This window comes from Lindgomyces ingoldianus (assembly GCF_010093535.1).
Source record: "Lindgomyces ingoldianus strain ATCC 200398 unplaced genomic scaffold BDR25scaffold_13, whole genome shotgun sequence".
NCBI classification, from domain to species: Eukaryota; Fungi; Ascomycota; class Dothideomycetes; order Pleosporales; family Lindgomycetaceae; genus Lindgomyces; species Lindgomyces ingoldianus.
In genome coordinates this window covers 678918-694730 of record NW_022985174.1, presented here as the reverse complement: position 1 = coordinate 694730, position 15813 = coordinate 678918, and the positions used below count along the sequence as shown (strand labels likewise).

Here is a 15813-nt window from a genome sequence, read left to right as displayed (position 1 = left end):
ATGCAACGTTTACTACATTGCTTTAGCAATGCTGTATTAGTAGGCAATTAAAGGGCAATTAGAGGGCAATTAAAAGGCTATTAGAGGGCAATTAGAGAGTAATTAAAAAGCATTTAAGACATTTATAATAATTAGTTTATCTAATTATAATAATTAGTTTACTAATTATTTAGCTAGGTCCCTTCTAAACCTAGTTTATTAGTAGGCACTAAAGGAAAAATAATTTAAATAATCTTACTGTAAAACTGCTATCTAGCTTAGTTTATTTAGTTTTTATTTAGATTATTCTTAATAGTGCCTAAAGTTGCAAGGCTAAGGGCTAGGTTTAGGCTCTTCTATAGCTAAGTAGTGTCTATTAACAAGTCCTCTTAGTTATATAATGTAAACATTCCTTAGTAGAGCACTATAGTAGGGGCATCTTTATAGTCCTAGAAAGATTTTAAGCAGACAGCAAAGCATTATATGCTAAAGGCTATATTATGTAGAACTATCTTTCTTAGTTAACTAGCTCTTTAGAGTCTAGAAAGTCCTGCGCTTACATAAAATAGCTTAAAAAGTGCTTATTAGTTTAGATAGCTGTTACTGTCTAGCTAAAAAGTATACATAGTTTATATTATTTAATCCTTTTGCTTAGTTAGCTAAATAAGGCAGATTTAACATAAAAATAATTTAATATAAGTGTATTTATTATATAAAAAAGTGTTTATAGTGTGTTTATATAAGCAGCTAAGCGCTAATAGGTCTAGAGCGTAGATATAGCACATATTTTTAAAAGAACTGCTTAATTAAGAAATTATATTTATGCTTAGCATACTTTATTTTAACTTTATTATTAATAACACTTGCTGTAGCTACCTATATACCCTTCTTTAAAAACAATAATAATAATTGCTTATAGGTTGCCCTACCTAGGCTTCTACATAATACGCTAAAGATATATAAACACATAATATATATCTATAACTGTGCTAAGTTTCTTTATTAAATTCTTTTAGCTACTTTTAAATTTAATATTTATCTTACTAAGACCCTTTACTAAACTTTCCCTTTATACCTACTATCTCTACTTAGAACTATAGCTAGCTTTAGATCTGCTACTAAGTTTATCTCTAGGCTTAACCCACCCTACAACACACTTGCCTAGCATAATAATATAAAGATGTAGGCCTAGCAGCTTTTCTTTATCTTATAGGTCTTCTACAACGCGCTTTCTGTCTATAAAAAGATGTTTAGTTAATAAAGTGTCTTTTTTAAAGTTAAAAATAAAGCTTATTTATTACATCTTTTTTTCTAGCTGCACTGTGCACAAAACCTAACACCTTAAACGCACACACCTTACACTATAGGCAACCCCTTTAGGGAACCCCTTTATACAAAACAAGAGGATGCGCTAGGGCGGCTATAAAAACAACAACAATAATTACTTATAAGCACTACTTTATCTGCCCTAGTGTATAGCACTCTAGGAAACTAGTTTAAATAAGTAAAGCTATTACTAACACTTTACACCTAAACTACAGCAAGAATAAGTATAGTTAGTTTAGTATTCTAAAAAAAACTATTTACACTCTTATTAATATATCTCTAAGCTTTGTGTAGTTAGAGTTAATAATATATTTTAATAATACTTTTAACTATTTAACTGCAGCTTGTCTACATTATAATAAATGCGCACACTACTTATATTAGCTGCTTTATTATCTAATAGGCGCTTTTAACGCTTACATGTTAATCTGCTTAGAGACACTACACTAGCTACTAAATTAGTGTGTAACGCATTTACATTATATAATAGGCTCTAATAAACTATAGTAATTAAAGTACAAGAAGTTCTTAACTATCTTAGTGTATATAGCATAGAGGACTAGCGCACAGCCTATTTGCCTCTACAACCTAGCTTAGAAGTGCACAGGCTAACAGTAATTTTATCTAATGTAACAAAAGGCAACAAGACTATTCTAGGCAGTAATAAGTAGTAACTACTACTAGTTAGCGTGTGTAGGACCTAGGCTAGCATAAGGCTCCCTATAATTACAGCTGCGTGTTGCCTGTCCCTTAGCAACATATACAACTCTACACTTAGTAAGTATAGTACGCTAAACGCAGTAAAGGCTGCTGTAAACAAACTATTTAGACTAAAAAAGTGTGCTATAACTATAAAAAAACTGCTTTAATAACTAGAAATATTACTAGGCAAGAGATTATTCTATAGAGAAAAGTTATTATTAAACAGTAACTTTAGTACTATAGTTAACACTATAAACTTAAACAACACATTAATTATAACTAGTTTAAGGGGCAGACTATATTACTTTAACTAGTTCTATTACTAGCAATATCTATGTTATGTAGCCTACACAGCTAGACTGTTATCTTGTATACAACTACCTAATAAGGCCCTAGTAGCATTGTGTATACCTAGTAACCTAGAGACATTACCTGTTCTAGGGAGCACATTGTTTTTGCAAAACTTGCTCTGTACTATAAGCATAATACACTTAAACTTACTTTTAATAAATGCTAAATGCAACTCTATAAACTTCTAGTCTAATAGCAGATAATTTTATACACTACTAGTGCTATACCTACTAGACTTAATAAGCACTATAACTTTATTACTTTTAATATTCTTTTATCTAGCAACAAGCCTTACTAGCTTCTATTAGTTTAGGTATAAAAAAAACACTAAAGATAAAAGCAGAACTAAAATATTATTCTTAGACACACTATAGACTTTTAAAAAGTACTAAAGAGCAGATGCCTAACATATCTTTTAAATATGCTATAACATAAGGCTAGCCTTACTCTTTAGTGTTAGCGCAGTCTTTTTAGCAGGCAGAGGTAAGGCGCTTTAATATAGCATAAGTGCTAGATTATAACTTATGTAATAGGTAACTTTTTTTAGAAAAAGTTGCTATGTTAATTATATAAATAAGTTATTTTAGAAATACTAAAGCAAGTGCCTATAATAACACTTAAAGTTAATTAGGTCTTACTACTTAGGCTTAATACTAGCCTGTTAGTTTAGCTGTTTATTTGTCTAATTAAAAGGTCTACTTTTATGTCTATTATACTAAAATATAACTACATAATTCTATAAATTAGCTAAAGTGCTTTTAACCCCCTTTTCTATAGCCTCTAATTTAGGTTTATTATGTAGGGGTGTAGACCTAGGCAGAGGTGTTATAGCAGGAGTAACAGGCGTCTAACTACTACTAGCAGATGCTTAATTTAGCAACATTATAGTTATTATTTGCCTTAATGTAAAGAGCTTTATCTTATAATAATTTTTTACTTTTATAAGTTGCTTTTTTTTTATCTTTTACTTTACCTAGCTGCTAGCCTGTCTATTACTTATATCTAGATTAGTACTAAGATAGTTAAACACATAGAAAAAAATAAATAATATAGTAACTATAGTCTTACTATAACTACACGCGCTATAACTAAACTGCTGTATTAAATTACTTATATCCTAGGTAATTAAAATGTTTTATTAGTATACCTACTTAATTCTAGAGATATCTATACTTATTCTAAGTGTAGTTGTACAGACAACAATCTAGATAGAGGCATTAGCGCCTTTAAAATTTTAATATATCTTTTGCTAGTCTGCGTCTGCAACCTAACTAGTATACGCCTAGACTACCTTCTTAGCATCTGCTATAGAGTAGTGTCTATCTAACACAAGACAAGATTAAAGAAGCCTTATAAGGTTAGTAATATAAGTGTAACTATTAATAAACACACATGTTTTTAAAATAAGCTTTAAGTTACTAAAAGAACTAGTAGTACTAAACCTATAATTAATAATATGTAAGAGCTAAGCATACATGCTCTTACTATAATTATTAATTAAAATAATAGTGTACATAATCTTAGAGCAATCTACGCACGTCCTAATTACCTCTAGGCTGCCTATTAGATTATTACCTATCCCTAGACTGTAAGGCCGGGATGGCGCTTACGTGTAAGGCCGAGATGGTGCTTACGTACAACGGGTATATATACTATTCTGTACGCAATAATTAACGTTAGTTAATTATTTGCACCTTTTTAGTTATATTAGCAGAGTAGTGCGGAGCCCTGTCCTTACATAATAATTAACTAACAGCAGGGTACAGTTAGTGTTTGACCCCCACCTCAGACAGCTTTGCTAGTTTTTAGACTAAAACATAAGGCAGCCTCTTCTAGCGCCACGTTGTTGCTGCTAGGAGGTCTAGTGTATATAGCTTAGCTGGCGTGGGCCACTAAGCGTTGCGTCGTGTTTATCCCGCGCCTCTGGGCCGCAGGTGGTCAGCCTCTGGCCGGTAACCAAGACATGCGCATAGGCGCCTCTGAGCTGCGGGTAGGTCATGTGACGCCTAGGACATGCGTCTGCTAAGAAGGGGGATAATGTAAGGCTAGGATAGCGCTTACGTGTAAGGCCGAGATGGTGCTTACGTACAACAGGTATATATACTATTCTGTACGCAATAATTAACGTTGGTTAATTATTCGCACCTTTTTGGTTGTATTGGCGTAGTGGTACAGAGCTCCGTCCTTACATAGACCCTCTAGCCTAAAGCTACTAAAACAGCGTACTGCCTTTTCTGTCTACTTATTAAACGTAGCAGTATAAGCAAAGAATATTATGTTAAAAGATAAACACTACTAAAGCTTATAAAACTATAAATACTTTTTCTAGAAATCTTTCTACTATTATATAATATAGCACTTGTCTAATGCTACTAACTTAACTTAAGCATAGAATATAGTATTAGTAAATAGCTATTAAAATACTAGTAATGCAGCCTACTTTAGACCTAGTAAAATATAAGTATATAAAAGCTACTAAATCTTCTAAAATATTTTTAAGTTAGCATTTTTTATTTATTTAGTAACTAGACATAGACGCGCTCTAGAATACTAGTAGATTACTTTAAACTACTTATTTTTTAGCTTTAATAGTAGTATAATCTAGAGCGTAATGTTGCCTGTAAACATAAAATATACATATAAAATAATGCTCTTTCTAAAGCTAGTGTAGGCTACAAGGATTATATCCCTAAGGCTATACATAAGCTAACAGACAGCGTGCACCTACTACTTATGTAGCTCTCTACTACCTAACAACTTCTACATAGCCTAAGTAAGTAATAGCATTTAATACTAAATATTACACTTTATAAAACACTTATATACTAAATTTTATAAAGCATTAGCACTTAAAGTATAACAAGCTTTAATATAAAAAAGCATTATACTAGCTAGTCTATATACTTAATTTAGCGCTGCATAGTCCTTATTTAGCACTAAATAAGTGGTCTTTTCTAAGTAGATAGCTAGAAGACTTAGCGCAAGCTATACTTATGCTAGCCTCCTACCTAAACTCTAATTCCCTGCGCGCTAACCTAGCCCTCTAGTCTACATAGTAGCTACTACAGCAAATAATTAGTAGTATACATTAAAAAGTGCATAAACAAATATATAAATAATATGTAAAAAGATACTTATAATATTTAGTGTCTAAACTACTTACTATGCAAGCGTTAGTACTATTTTACCTACTGTAATAAAACTATATGTATAGGACAAAATTAGCAAATCTAGAAGCTAGAGGTAGTTTATAATAGTAAAAACAAATAGCGCCTAAAATATAAGTGCCTTATAATACATAGGCGTAGATAATAAGAGGGGGGGGGGGTTTAAAGTAACACATAAAATTAGTTATAAAAAAGGTTGCATTACGTGCGCAGATAGATTTAAATTACTCTAGACATTATTAGATTTTATTTAAAATATGCTTATAATGTTTTTACTAAAGTTTTACGTATTGTATTAACTTTTTAAGTCTGTGTATAATATATCTATTATACTATCTAAAATTACGTCTTTATTCTTAAGTAGTTAAAATTAGTTGTATACATAAAAAATTACTAAAGTCTTTTAGACAGCTAATAAAAGAAAATGTTAGTTGTAGGGGTTTAAAACTACTAACCCTAGGTTATACTCTGTTAGGAGTAGCAGTATGCATAGTGGTATGTGCGTTGTCAGTTCTCTCATCAGCCGGCTAAGCTAGCTGAGATAAGTTTTTTCCGCAATGGTATCAGCCCTAAGCCCGTCTACTCGGTCTCCTCAGTCTTCGACGATCCCCACATGGCTCGTGAAACTCCTGAATCAGATCCATACATTTCGCGAGGTTGTCAATGGGTTCCCAGGTGTTGGCTGAAGTTGGCCATCCCTGCCACTTTACTCTGTAGAGTGAGGTGCCCTTGACCGTATCATGGCCAATGATAGCTTCAACTTCGTATTCATCCTAGCTATTTGACATCGCACCAAAGCCCGACGGCGCCAAGTGGGTGTTGCCAATCTCAGTGGCTTTCACATCGTGATGCAGCTCCGTTTCAACGAGCTTATGGCTAATGACGGCATCAGTCGGGCGATTATACTCTTCATCTTCGGACTGCGTCTCCATTGCTGGCTGCTTGAAGGGGACACCCAGATTTTGTGCTGTGTGTGTCATCTCCGTATCTCTCAGGCCACCATCTACCGCAAATTAGATTGAAATGGTGCAAAATAGCGATGCGGCTTACCAGTAATGTCCAACAATATCGGATCAATGGTAGGCAGGTCGCTCTGGCATATGCCCTGTACTTCCGCTCGACAGACCACTCCACGATCTGTAAGGCGGTTCTTTTCATCCACCTTGTTGTCATCTGCAGCGCTTGTTAACTCAATTGTTGCAATCAATCAGTTCTCCCACTCACTGTCGTCGCCATCAATCATAGCATGGCTGCAGGAGGCAGAACTGCCAGGCGAGGCGTAACCGGAATCGGTCCAGAAAGCTTCCAGAGCTCCGTCCGCTCCTTCGTCACCTGCCCCTTGTTAGACCAATCAAACCGGATAACAGGAATTTGTCTCACCTGTACCTGTTAGATCTATAGTCTCAAGTTCTTCTTCTTTGATATCATCCAAAATTGACGGCAGTGTATGATCGAACGGTGAAGTATTGAATACATCGTCAATGTCGATAAAATCGTTCTTGAAGCTTGGAATACATTTTCTTATCGCATTGACCTGACATAATGACTCCAGCTCAGCGTTCTCAGCTTTCGACACGTCGTGGCTGGAGTGACATGGGGTGGAGACGGCATCAGATCCGGCTGCGTGAGCGTCCAGATTGTCCGGACATGTGTCCGGAGCTTCACGCAACGAGTTGAGCTTCTGCGCAGACGGATAGGAAGTTCGCCATGGTTCCGACCAGGAGTGCTGATCAGCCAGACCCAAGGCGATCGAGTCGACTGTGCTGTTGAGAAAACCACCTTCTACCTTGCACTCCTTGACAATCTTCTGTCGTTTGTTGGCTTCCGTCAACGGTTCTGACTCCTCACATTTTTGGCGCTTGAGTCCATTTCTCTGCCGCTTGGGCTTCGGTATATGAACGCCATGCCAGTCATGCAGATGAAATTTCAGCTCCAATATGGAGTCGAATGATCGATGGCGACACTTTGGTATGAATCCAGCGTCGTTGTAGTGTCTCTCATAATGATCTTGCCACGAATGGCGCCACGTGAATTGACGCATGCGGTCGGAAGCTGGTAATCTCGAGTCGATAAGACAGAATTCGCAAAATCCAGCCACTGCTAGAACACCATCGTCCATGAGAGGATCAATCCACGCAGGGAAGGTTGCAAGGTTGTCGACATGCCATTGGCAATGCCGTTCCCACTCATCCTTCTCATCAGTCCATTCGTTACAAAGGAAACAGAATTCCGAGAAGCCACAGATCTCAGTCTGGGCTTTCTTATGGCATTCCAGTACGTGTCTCCAGTCGTAGACGTCATTTTTCTGTCACAAGAGCACCGTGACGGCTCCAAACCAGGCCGGAATTCCACCTCTTTATCATCTTGAAGGTACAGCGCTAGCAGGTCTTCAATGACTTGCAAGCCTGTTTCACTCCTCATTTCAACCTCTTCGAACAGATTAAATTCAAGGCGGCGTCTCTCGGGTTTCATAAATCTGACACGAGAGTAGAGCTCGTGCTCGTACCTTGGCGGGTCGTCGAACGCCTGGCCAGCTCGCAACCATTTCAGTCTGTCCGTCTTTAGCGATTCAAGTTTGCGCTTAAGCTTGCCAACTTCTCGAACACGCGTTTCTCGGTCTATCTGGCTTTCTAGCTCCCGATATTCCTTGCTGTCTTGGAGATCATAAAGCTCACGCGCTGGTAGGGATTGCAGTAGGTTTGGGACGTAGGGGATGTTCAACTCCTGGCTGACCTCCAGAACGTCCTTTCTTTGCTCTCGGCCCAGGAAATTTGCCGCGCCATCAATCGTTTCTCGGGGCTGGTAGTGCCTGCGGAAAATGCCGGCTTTCACATGTCCTCCGAGTCGCATGCGAGATGCCTCTTAGTGTTTTTCGTCTATTCGACATGTTGGTCAGTAGGAAGCAGCCAGTACATAATTGATGTCCTTACCAGCATTAGTTAGTCCTTTACGTCTAAAGTCGTGAAAGTTTGGAGCATTGGGAAGACCAGCACGATAGCATGCGTCTTTGTGTCTTCGGTGCAATGATGACGCCGTCTCAATGCTTTCCGAATCTTTCGTTGAGCATTCGAAGAACTGCTTGCCGAGAAATTCGTGCTTCCAATAGATCCGAGCAAATCGCTGCTCCTTCGTTACCTTGATGTCCAGAAGTTTCTGTAGTAGCTGGCGTCTGCTCGAGGACTGATAATCTCGAAATGGAGTTCTCGCAAGCAGTATAACAAGACAAAACATGAAACAATTTTCATACAGCGGGCCTGTCATGTCTTCGTAAAACGTCGTCTGGCCTCTGTGCGAGCAGTCAGTCCGCTAGTTCACTGATAAGTCAACATGATTGACATACCTGTCTTGGGGATTATCTTCCTTCCCTTTCTCATCTTCAGTGAACCGAATGCAAAGCTGTGTTTTCCCAGTTCTTTCATTGAACATCGCGAACATATCCACATCCTACAAACTTTTATTAAAAGAATGCTATCAGATCGAATCATCCTCTTACCTTGAAATGTGAGCCTCTTTTCTCCCTCTCGGAATCTTCTCGTGCAGACGATTTGGCTAGATCACCAATTCTATGGGAGCCAAAGAAAGAGATCGAAGACATTGTCCAATGAATTATCATCGCCTTGAGCTTGTTATATTGGGTGTTGTTTCGTCGGAAAGTGTATACCGCCAGGATCCCATAATGAAAATCACTAGCAAACTTTGATTCCCTTACGGAGTCTCTCAAGTTCGCGACAATGCGTAGAAATGGCTTGTTGTACTTGAAATCTATCAGCAGTCTACTTTGGAAAATATGGATGTGGGTCTCACTTGGGTCATATGCTCTTTGTGCTCCACAGAGATTGGGTGATTCATCCGCTTGCACCAACCGCAGAAATTGTTCCAACTGTTCCTAATAGTTTGGTAGCCAGCTCGCTGTCGCTGTCGCTTTTCCTCTTCGCTGAGTTGTTTGAAGTAGTAGTCATCACCCTTCCTGCCAACGGTTGCGGTTCCGATCCTGAGCATAAATTCTTCAAGGCTCGATAGAGAGTTCACCGATGCTCCGGGATGAGTTGCTACATAACTTCTCAAGTCAGCTGGAGCTAGCAGTGAGTTTCGACAAAATGCACAACGTACAGCATCCGACGACCCATTCTGGTTTGGTTACCTTTCACGCCTTTGGACGGCTCGTACTGTCCTTGTTTCGCCTTAACTTTGGATCCATCAACATTTGATATTCCCGCGTTACTACGCTCGAGAAAATCTCGCTCGCGCTCGGATATTTCCATGCCATGATATAGAATGGTCCCTGGAGGAGCCATCTTGAATGGACCGAAGGAGAAAACTGGGAAGTTCTGGTCGGGACGAAAAGTAGTGATTCTATAAAAATGAACAATGTCTGTTGAAGAATGAAATAAGCGTAGAAGCACGCCTCCGTGCACAATGGAAGAGGAAGCAGAGACACTCAAGGGCGAGGGCGGTTGTTATATGCCTTGAAGAAAAGTCGTAAGCCTCACATGGATGCGTTGAAAAGATAGAAATATATATCCCATTGAACAAGACGAGGCATTGCTGATGCAGCATGGCGTGTACCTCTCACAGTAAGGCTTGAGGGTCCGAAACTGGGACCCCGAAGCGTTCGTGTAAACTTGACAACTTTCACTCATGGGCGATGCTTGTTCCGGATGGTCCATAATCGGGACTCTGAGAGTGACTGAGCGAGCCTTGAGCGACCTGAGGCGCGCGTGATTCAAGGTTGATTGAGACTGAGCACGACTGAGCAGGCCGTGAGCAGTGGCGGTGCAAACATGAGCAGGGTTGAGCCGAGATTGAGCCGAGTGAAATTTTGCTGATGTAATGTGCCAAGTCCGACTACAGCGCCTTGCAAAAAGCAGGGTACAGATGTTTGGCTAAACGCTTGGCCACAGTCCCCTACTAAAATTAGTATAACTAAGGATGTAATTACTTTCTCTATCTATATAAAGCTCTATTATTATAGTAAATAGTTATATATAACGTGTTTCCCATACGAGTCGCTAATCCAAGCGAGTCGCCCACTTCAAAACCCTCACAAATCCTGCTTATTAAGCAGAATTATCTCGAGAACTACTAGTTATAATTTTCTATAATTTTTATAGTAGATTTGTATCTATCTTAGTATTTTTTTTTTAAAATATCTAAGCTCTAGGTTTTGTAATTATGTAGCTATTTAAAGGTCGGTGTTTTTTAGTCGCTTTTTTTTAGTATCTTTTTAATTACTTATGCTAGAGCTTAGATATTTTAGGGTTATTCTATTTGTCTGTGTGGAGCTTTACTATAAAATTTTTAGCTGATTCTAATTAGTAGTTCTCGAGATAATTCTGCTTAATAAGCAGGATTTATGAGGGTTTTGAAGTGGGCGACTCGCTTGGATTAGCGACTCGTATGGGAAACACGTTAAGTTAATTTTAGAGTTATAATTATAATAACCTATAAAGGGGCCTAAACAGCTACCTCTACTACTAATTCTTAGTTATCTCGTCCTAAGCGCTAGCTTAAACCCTTTTCTTGCTACTAATAAGAAAAGACCCTTATACTAAATAAGTAGAAGCTAGGGAAGAAAAAGTAATTATTTAAGAGACTAGTAAAGGGCTAAGAAGCTTTATAGGCTATATAAGAGTTACTCTAAAAAGTAGAAAATAATATCTATATATTTAATGTTTAACTAGATGCTAATAATAAGAATGCTCTAAGTAAAGCCTTATAAAAAAGAGGGGAGGGACTAGAAGAGCATAATTTAATAAAAAGGAAGAGAAGGAGACTAAGGATAAGAAACTTTATAATCCTATTTGCTTTGCTAAGCGTTAGTCTACCTAAATTAAAAAGAATATACTACCTTAAGGCACTTTAAATTATTATATATTTTCTTTAGTTAAGTAGAAAAATTTTAATAAATAAATTAATTATATTTTTAATAAGCTTTACTTTTATAAAGCTTTACTATATTATAGTTATTTCTTATATAGGTTTTTTTAGCTTATAAAGTTTTTTTTAGTTTAATAAAAAAGGCTTTATATATTACTAGAGGCACTAGGAAAATAATAAAGTAGAAAAAAGTTTACCTAAGAGCAGTTTTAAAAAGAGTTAGTGCTAAGCTATTCCTAAAGCAGCTTAGCGCGCTAACATAGGAAAATTTAATAATAAAAAGTTAATAAGAATAAAACATATTTATTAGGCTGTTAAGTAGCAAGGCTATTAAGTAATAAAAAGCGCAGGCAAGGGCATCCGCCTACGCTGCTCTTTACTTTACACTAACTTTTATATTTATATACTATATTCCTTAGACTCTAGTAAAAATACTAAAGCTAAGTATGCTATAGTTATAATCTACTATAATAGCGTAACTAATAGTTTCTAGCACTTATATAACTATAATCTTATATATACTACCTAGAGAACTAAAGTCTGCTAGTAACAAGACTAGCCTTTATAATCTATCTAGGCATAAAAGCACTTAAATACGCTAGGGCTAACGTTTAATTAAAGGTAGTAGTAGAGTTTATAGTTAATAATAATATCTAACTTATTATAAGTTAGTTTTATAGCTAGGCTATAGTTATAGGCATTTAAGAGGCGCTTAAGCTATACTGCCTAGGCTAGCAAGTAATAACATAAACTAAACGTTTATAAATAAAAGTATAAGTAGAGCTTACTAGTTATCACGTGTATAGATGTTTTTAATGTTATGTTTTTATATTAAAAAGAACAATAGCCCTAGAATATAACTTTATAAACTAAATCTATAAACTTAAACCTATAGACCTAACCTTATAAACCTAAACCTATAGACCTAAATTTATAGACTCTAACCTATAGACCTATAACCTATAGAACACATATGCCTATCTATGCATAATTCTAAGTACTACTGCCCTTAGCCTAGTTTTTACCTTTAGGAGTTAAACCTTTCTTTATAAGGTTGTTAGCCTTAGTCTACATCTTCTAATACTCCTACGCGTTATAATTCTCTAAGTTCCTATAACCCTTAGCAATGTGCTAATTATAGAAATTATAATACTGCTCTATATTACAACCTATAGTAATTATAAACTTAAAGTCTCTCTTCTAAATTATAATTTTCTTGCTATAGATTACTACTAGCTAGGCACCTACAACATAATTAGTCTAATACCTTGTCTATTACTATTAATTAGAGACTTATACTTTATAATAGTAATAATAAGGAATTCTAATATAGTCTAAAGAGCATCTAGAGTAGATCTAGTAAATTAAAGATTAGCTTTAAAGTCCTAGGCAATCTCCTAGACAACTCAACAGAAAGTTATGTAAGGGAAGAAGAACTTCTAATTATTTATCTTAGATTAGAAGAACTTAATCTAACGTAGCAACTTAACTATATATAATTAGCAAAAATCTATAAATTAATATATAGAATACACATTAATCCTTTGTAACCTAGTTCTTGCTAGGTTCTTAGTAATTAGCAACTTGTTTTCTAGACTTTAAATATTTAATTTGCTCTAGAGAAGGCGCGTCTAGGGGCTTATAGGACTTCTTCTTGCTACTATTAGAGCAGGTAACTTAGATACAAGGCTGCTTTGTTACGACATTCTTCTAGGAAGCCTTACTGCCCTTTCCTCCCGTTAGGACTACCATACGTTAGCAGCGTCTATTACTATGTCTAATACTATACTATACCTCTACTAGCTAAATTTATACTACCTTTAGTATAAGATATAGTAGCTAAAAGGAATAAAAAAAGCAGAAAAGTAATAGGCGTGTTAGTGAACAATAATATATTAGCTAACGTATTCCACCACCGAACCCGCCAAACCACCGAACCCGACAAAATCTCTTGGCATTGCGAACACCACGTACAAGACGCGATGTCTAAACAACACAAGACTATACTAACTTAGCAAGAAGGCAGAATTATCCTTGCGCTCTAGGCCTACTGCTTACGCTAATTTAAACGTGTACAACAAGCTACAGCAGCTTTTAACGTGCCTTATTAGTAGCTTACTGCTTAGCTTAACAGAATTACATTTTAACCTACTATATAACTAAATTGCTAGAAACTTACTGCAACTAAAAAGCAAATAATTATATAATATATCCTTAACCTTAATTTGCAAGAATTCGCGCCCTAGCTATGTAAGGTAGTAGATATAGCAAACAGACTGTTAGCTGCGCGTAGTAGAACACTAGTAGAGACAAACTAGCCTACATAGTTTATGTCTTGTACAGAGAAGCTTAAGATAGCGTTTAATTAAGTAAAGGACTACTAGAGAATACTCTAAGAAGACCTAAAGTTAATTACAAAGTAGTTTAAGCTTGTATAAGACACAATAGCAAAATATAGTGTTTACAATAATAATATCTACAACTTTAACAAGACTAGCTTCTAGATAGGCATAATTAGCACTATAAAAGTTGTTACAGGTTTAAAAAGACGTATAAGGCCTGTCCTTACATAGCTAGGTAACTAGAAATAGGTTACTGTAATCTAGAGCATCTGCGCTACTAGCTACGCTACCCTACTATTTATTATCTACAAAGGACGCGTCTACATCTTTGCCTAGTATAAGGAGATGTTAATACTGCATAATTAGAAGCTATTAGTCTTTAAAAATAGCTAAATAAATAACGCGCTTAGTCTTAAGTAGTTAAAGCACTTTAATAAGCATACAAAGACGCGTTAGGTAGAGGTATATAAGCTGCTTATACTAGATAGCTATAAAAGCTACCTAAACTAAAATTTTAAAAATTATTACTTTATATAAAAGATCTTTATGCTTTGTATACCTACACATTTATTGCATATTCTCTAGCTACTTAACGTAGTGTGCTTCTTACTGTTAAAGCTTAAGTACTCTTAGCGTGTACAAGACTTAGCACACTAACATGTGCAGCATGTTAACAAAGAACGCTTTCTTTTAGCCTTTAAAAATGCGTTTTTAGACATTTTTATGTACAATAACTGTAAAAAGGCCTTTAAGGCATCTAGACTAGTTCCTATTAACGCGCAGGTAGTCCTTAATTATCTTAACGTGCAGCTGCGTACCCTACTACTAGGACCCCTACTAGAAACGCTATAGCAATTAAAGACCCTAAGCAATTTATATAAATTTAGATTATAATTAAAGCTTATATGTAATTTCTTTATATAATTACTAACAACAGCACAAGAAAGCTTTTCACAGCTTATAAAAAAAGCTAAAAAGATGCTACATAGAAATATACTTATAAAGGCGCGCGTATAAGAGCTTAAAAAGCAATTAGCAGACATAACTAAGTGTAAGGGGCGTAAAAGAAAGCAGATCTAGCAAGGTGGCATAATAGAGTATAGGACTGCAGCAGCGCAGGTAGCTGCTAAGGCGTCTGTAGTAGCTTAGCAGTTAAAGAAGGCTTGTAGTGGTGGTAATCAAGAAAGAGCCCAACTAGCTCTGCAGCGCTGTAGGAACTGTAGGGAGACTAGGCACAACGCTTGTACGTGCAAAAAGGATAAAGAAGAAGCACTAGAATTAGATATAGGCACGTTGTACGTAGGTTCTCTATTTAGTTGTGAATAAAATTAGAGTTTTGTACGTGGTGTTCGCAATGCTAAGAGATTTTGTCGGGTTCAGTGGTTTAGCGGGTTCGGTGGTGGAATACGTTATAAATTTTAGTAGCCTAGATAGAGGTAGCCTAGCTAGTAATCTAGAGGGAATTCTACTAACATAAGTTAAACTTATAGACAATATTTAATAGTAGCATTATATAAAATTTAATCTTATTAATGTAGTAACTAGAGCTAACAAGAAAGTTAACTTCTTAAAACTACATAACTTTAGCGTATATGTCTTCTACATAAGCAACATTATGTTTAAAGTAGGTTCTACTATCCTAATATGTCTAATACCTATCTAATACTAGTTAGTAATATATAAACTAGATATATAAAGGGTTCTCTTAGTTTATTCTAGATATTAGCAATAATGTGTAAGATTGCTAAAGCAGGGTAAGTAAATTTATAACGTACTTCATGGGCGAGTCGCTCACACACCCGAGTCGCTCACTTTTGCCAAGACCCCACCCTAACAAACTCTATTATGGCCCATAACAACCCGCTCTGGCACTATATAGTACAGTACAGCCTAGAATATTATTTAGATACTACTTCTACTTCTTGCTTACACGTTCACGCGTTATGCCTAGTCTAATTGCACTGTCTGCAGCGCCTTTAGGATAGCTTACCTACTTTAGCTTACACCTGCTTCTTTGCCTTCTTCCTATTACTGCGCGCCCTAAACTCCTTTAGAGCTGTTAAGCGTAG

General features: G+C 36.3%; 5 protein-coding genes across 5 annotated transcripts; 1 reads left to right on the top strand and 4 right to left on the bottom strand.

Annotated features, from left to right (window-relative positions):
• Positions 1–4143: 4143 nt before the first annotated feature.
• Positions 4144–4357, bottom strand: BDR25DRAFT_354223 (uncharacterized protein; the record flags this gene model as incomplete). The annotated part of the gene is made up of 2 exons (XM_033695273.1): positions 4144–4190; positions 4252–4357. The coding sequence occupies 2 exons, from the start codon at positions 4355–4357 to the stop codon at positions 4144–4146; spliced, it is 153 nt and encodes a 50-aa protein (XP_033548575.1).
• Positions 4358–6179: 1822 nt separating this feature from the next.
• BDR25DRAFT_22523 (uncharacterized protein) lies at positions 6180–7899 on the bottom strand. Its single transcript, XM_033685172.1, has 4 exons — positions 6906–7899; positions 6750–6857; positions 6576–6698; positions 6180–6528 (listed from the first exon to the last, which is right to left on the bottom strand). The coding sequence occupies exons 1-4, from the start codon at positions 7642–7644 to the stop codon at positions 6299–6301; spliced, it is 1200 nt and encodes a 399-aa protein (XP_033548574.1). The 5' UTR covers positions 7645–7899; the 3' UTR covers positions 6180–6298.
• On the bottom strand, positions 7900–9534 carry BDR25DRAFT_367547 (uncharacterized protein). The gene is made up of 5 exons (XM_033697006.1): positions 9330–9534; positions 9019–9279; positions 8866–8969; positions 8456–8811; positions 7900–8401 (listed from the first exon to the last, which is right to left on the bottom strand). The coding sequence occupies exons 1-5, from the start codon at positions 9522–9524 to the stop codon at positions 8388–8390; spliced, it is 930 nt and encodes a 309-aa protein (XP_033548572.1). The 5' UTR covers positions 9525–9534; the 3' UTR covers positions 7900–8387.
• On the bottom strand, positions 8184–8375 carry BDR25DRAFT_190511 (uncharacterized protein; the record flags this gene model as incomplete). The annotated part of the gene is made up of 1 exon (XM_033684276.1): positions 8184–8375. A coding segment is annotated over one exon (192 nt), but the record flags the coding sequence as incomplete, so codon positions are not given.
• A 4870-nt stretch (positions 9535–14404) lies between the features above and the next one.
• BDR25DRAFT_188384 (uncharacterized protein) lies at positions 14405–14563 on the top strand (the record flags this gene model as incomplete). Its single annotated transcript, XM_033684264.1, has 1 exon — positions 14405–14563. A coding segment is annotated over one exon (159 nt), but the record flags the coding sequence as incomplete, so codon positions are not given.
• Positions 14564–15813: the final 1250 nt, after the last annotated feature.

Bases quoted from the DNA above. Each gene is read 5' to 3' on its own strand.
- BDR25DRAFT_22523 (XM_033685172.1), bottom strand. From the start codon at position 7,644: ATGGACGATGGTGTTCTAGCAGTGGCTGGATTTTGCGAATTCTGTCTT. The intron at 6,858-6,905 runs GTGAGACAAATT...AACAAGGGGCAG, and splicing joins TATAGATCTAACAGGTACAG to GTGACGAAGGAGCGGACGGA. The intron at 6,529-6,575 runs GTAAGCCGCATC...AATTTGCGGTAG, and splicing joins GATATTGTTGGACATTACTG to ATGGTGGCCTGAGAGATACG.
- BDR25DRAFT_367547 (XM_033697006.1), bottom strand. From the start codon at position 9,524: ATGCTCAGGATCGGAACCGCAACCGTTGGCAGGAAGGGTGATGACTAC. The intron at 8,970-9,018 runs GTAAGAGGATGA...AAAAGTTTGTAG, and splicing joins AAAGAGGCTCACATTTCAAG to GATGTGGATATGTTCGCGAT. The intron at 8,812-8,865 runs GTATGTCAATCA...CTGCTCGCACAG, and splicing joins GAAGATAATCCCCAAGACAG to AGGCCAGACGACGTTTTACG.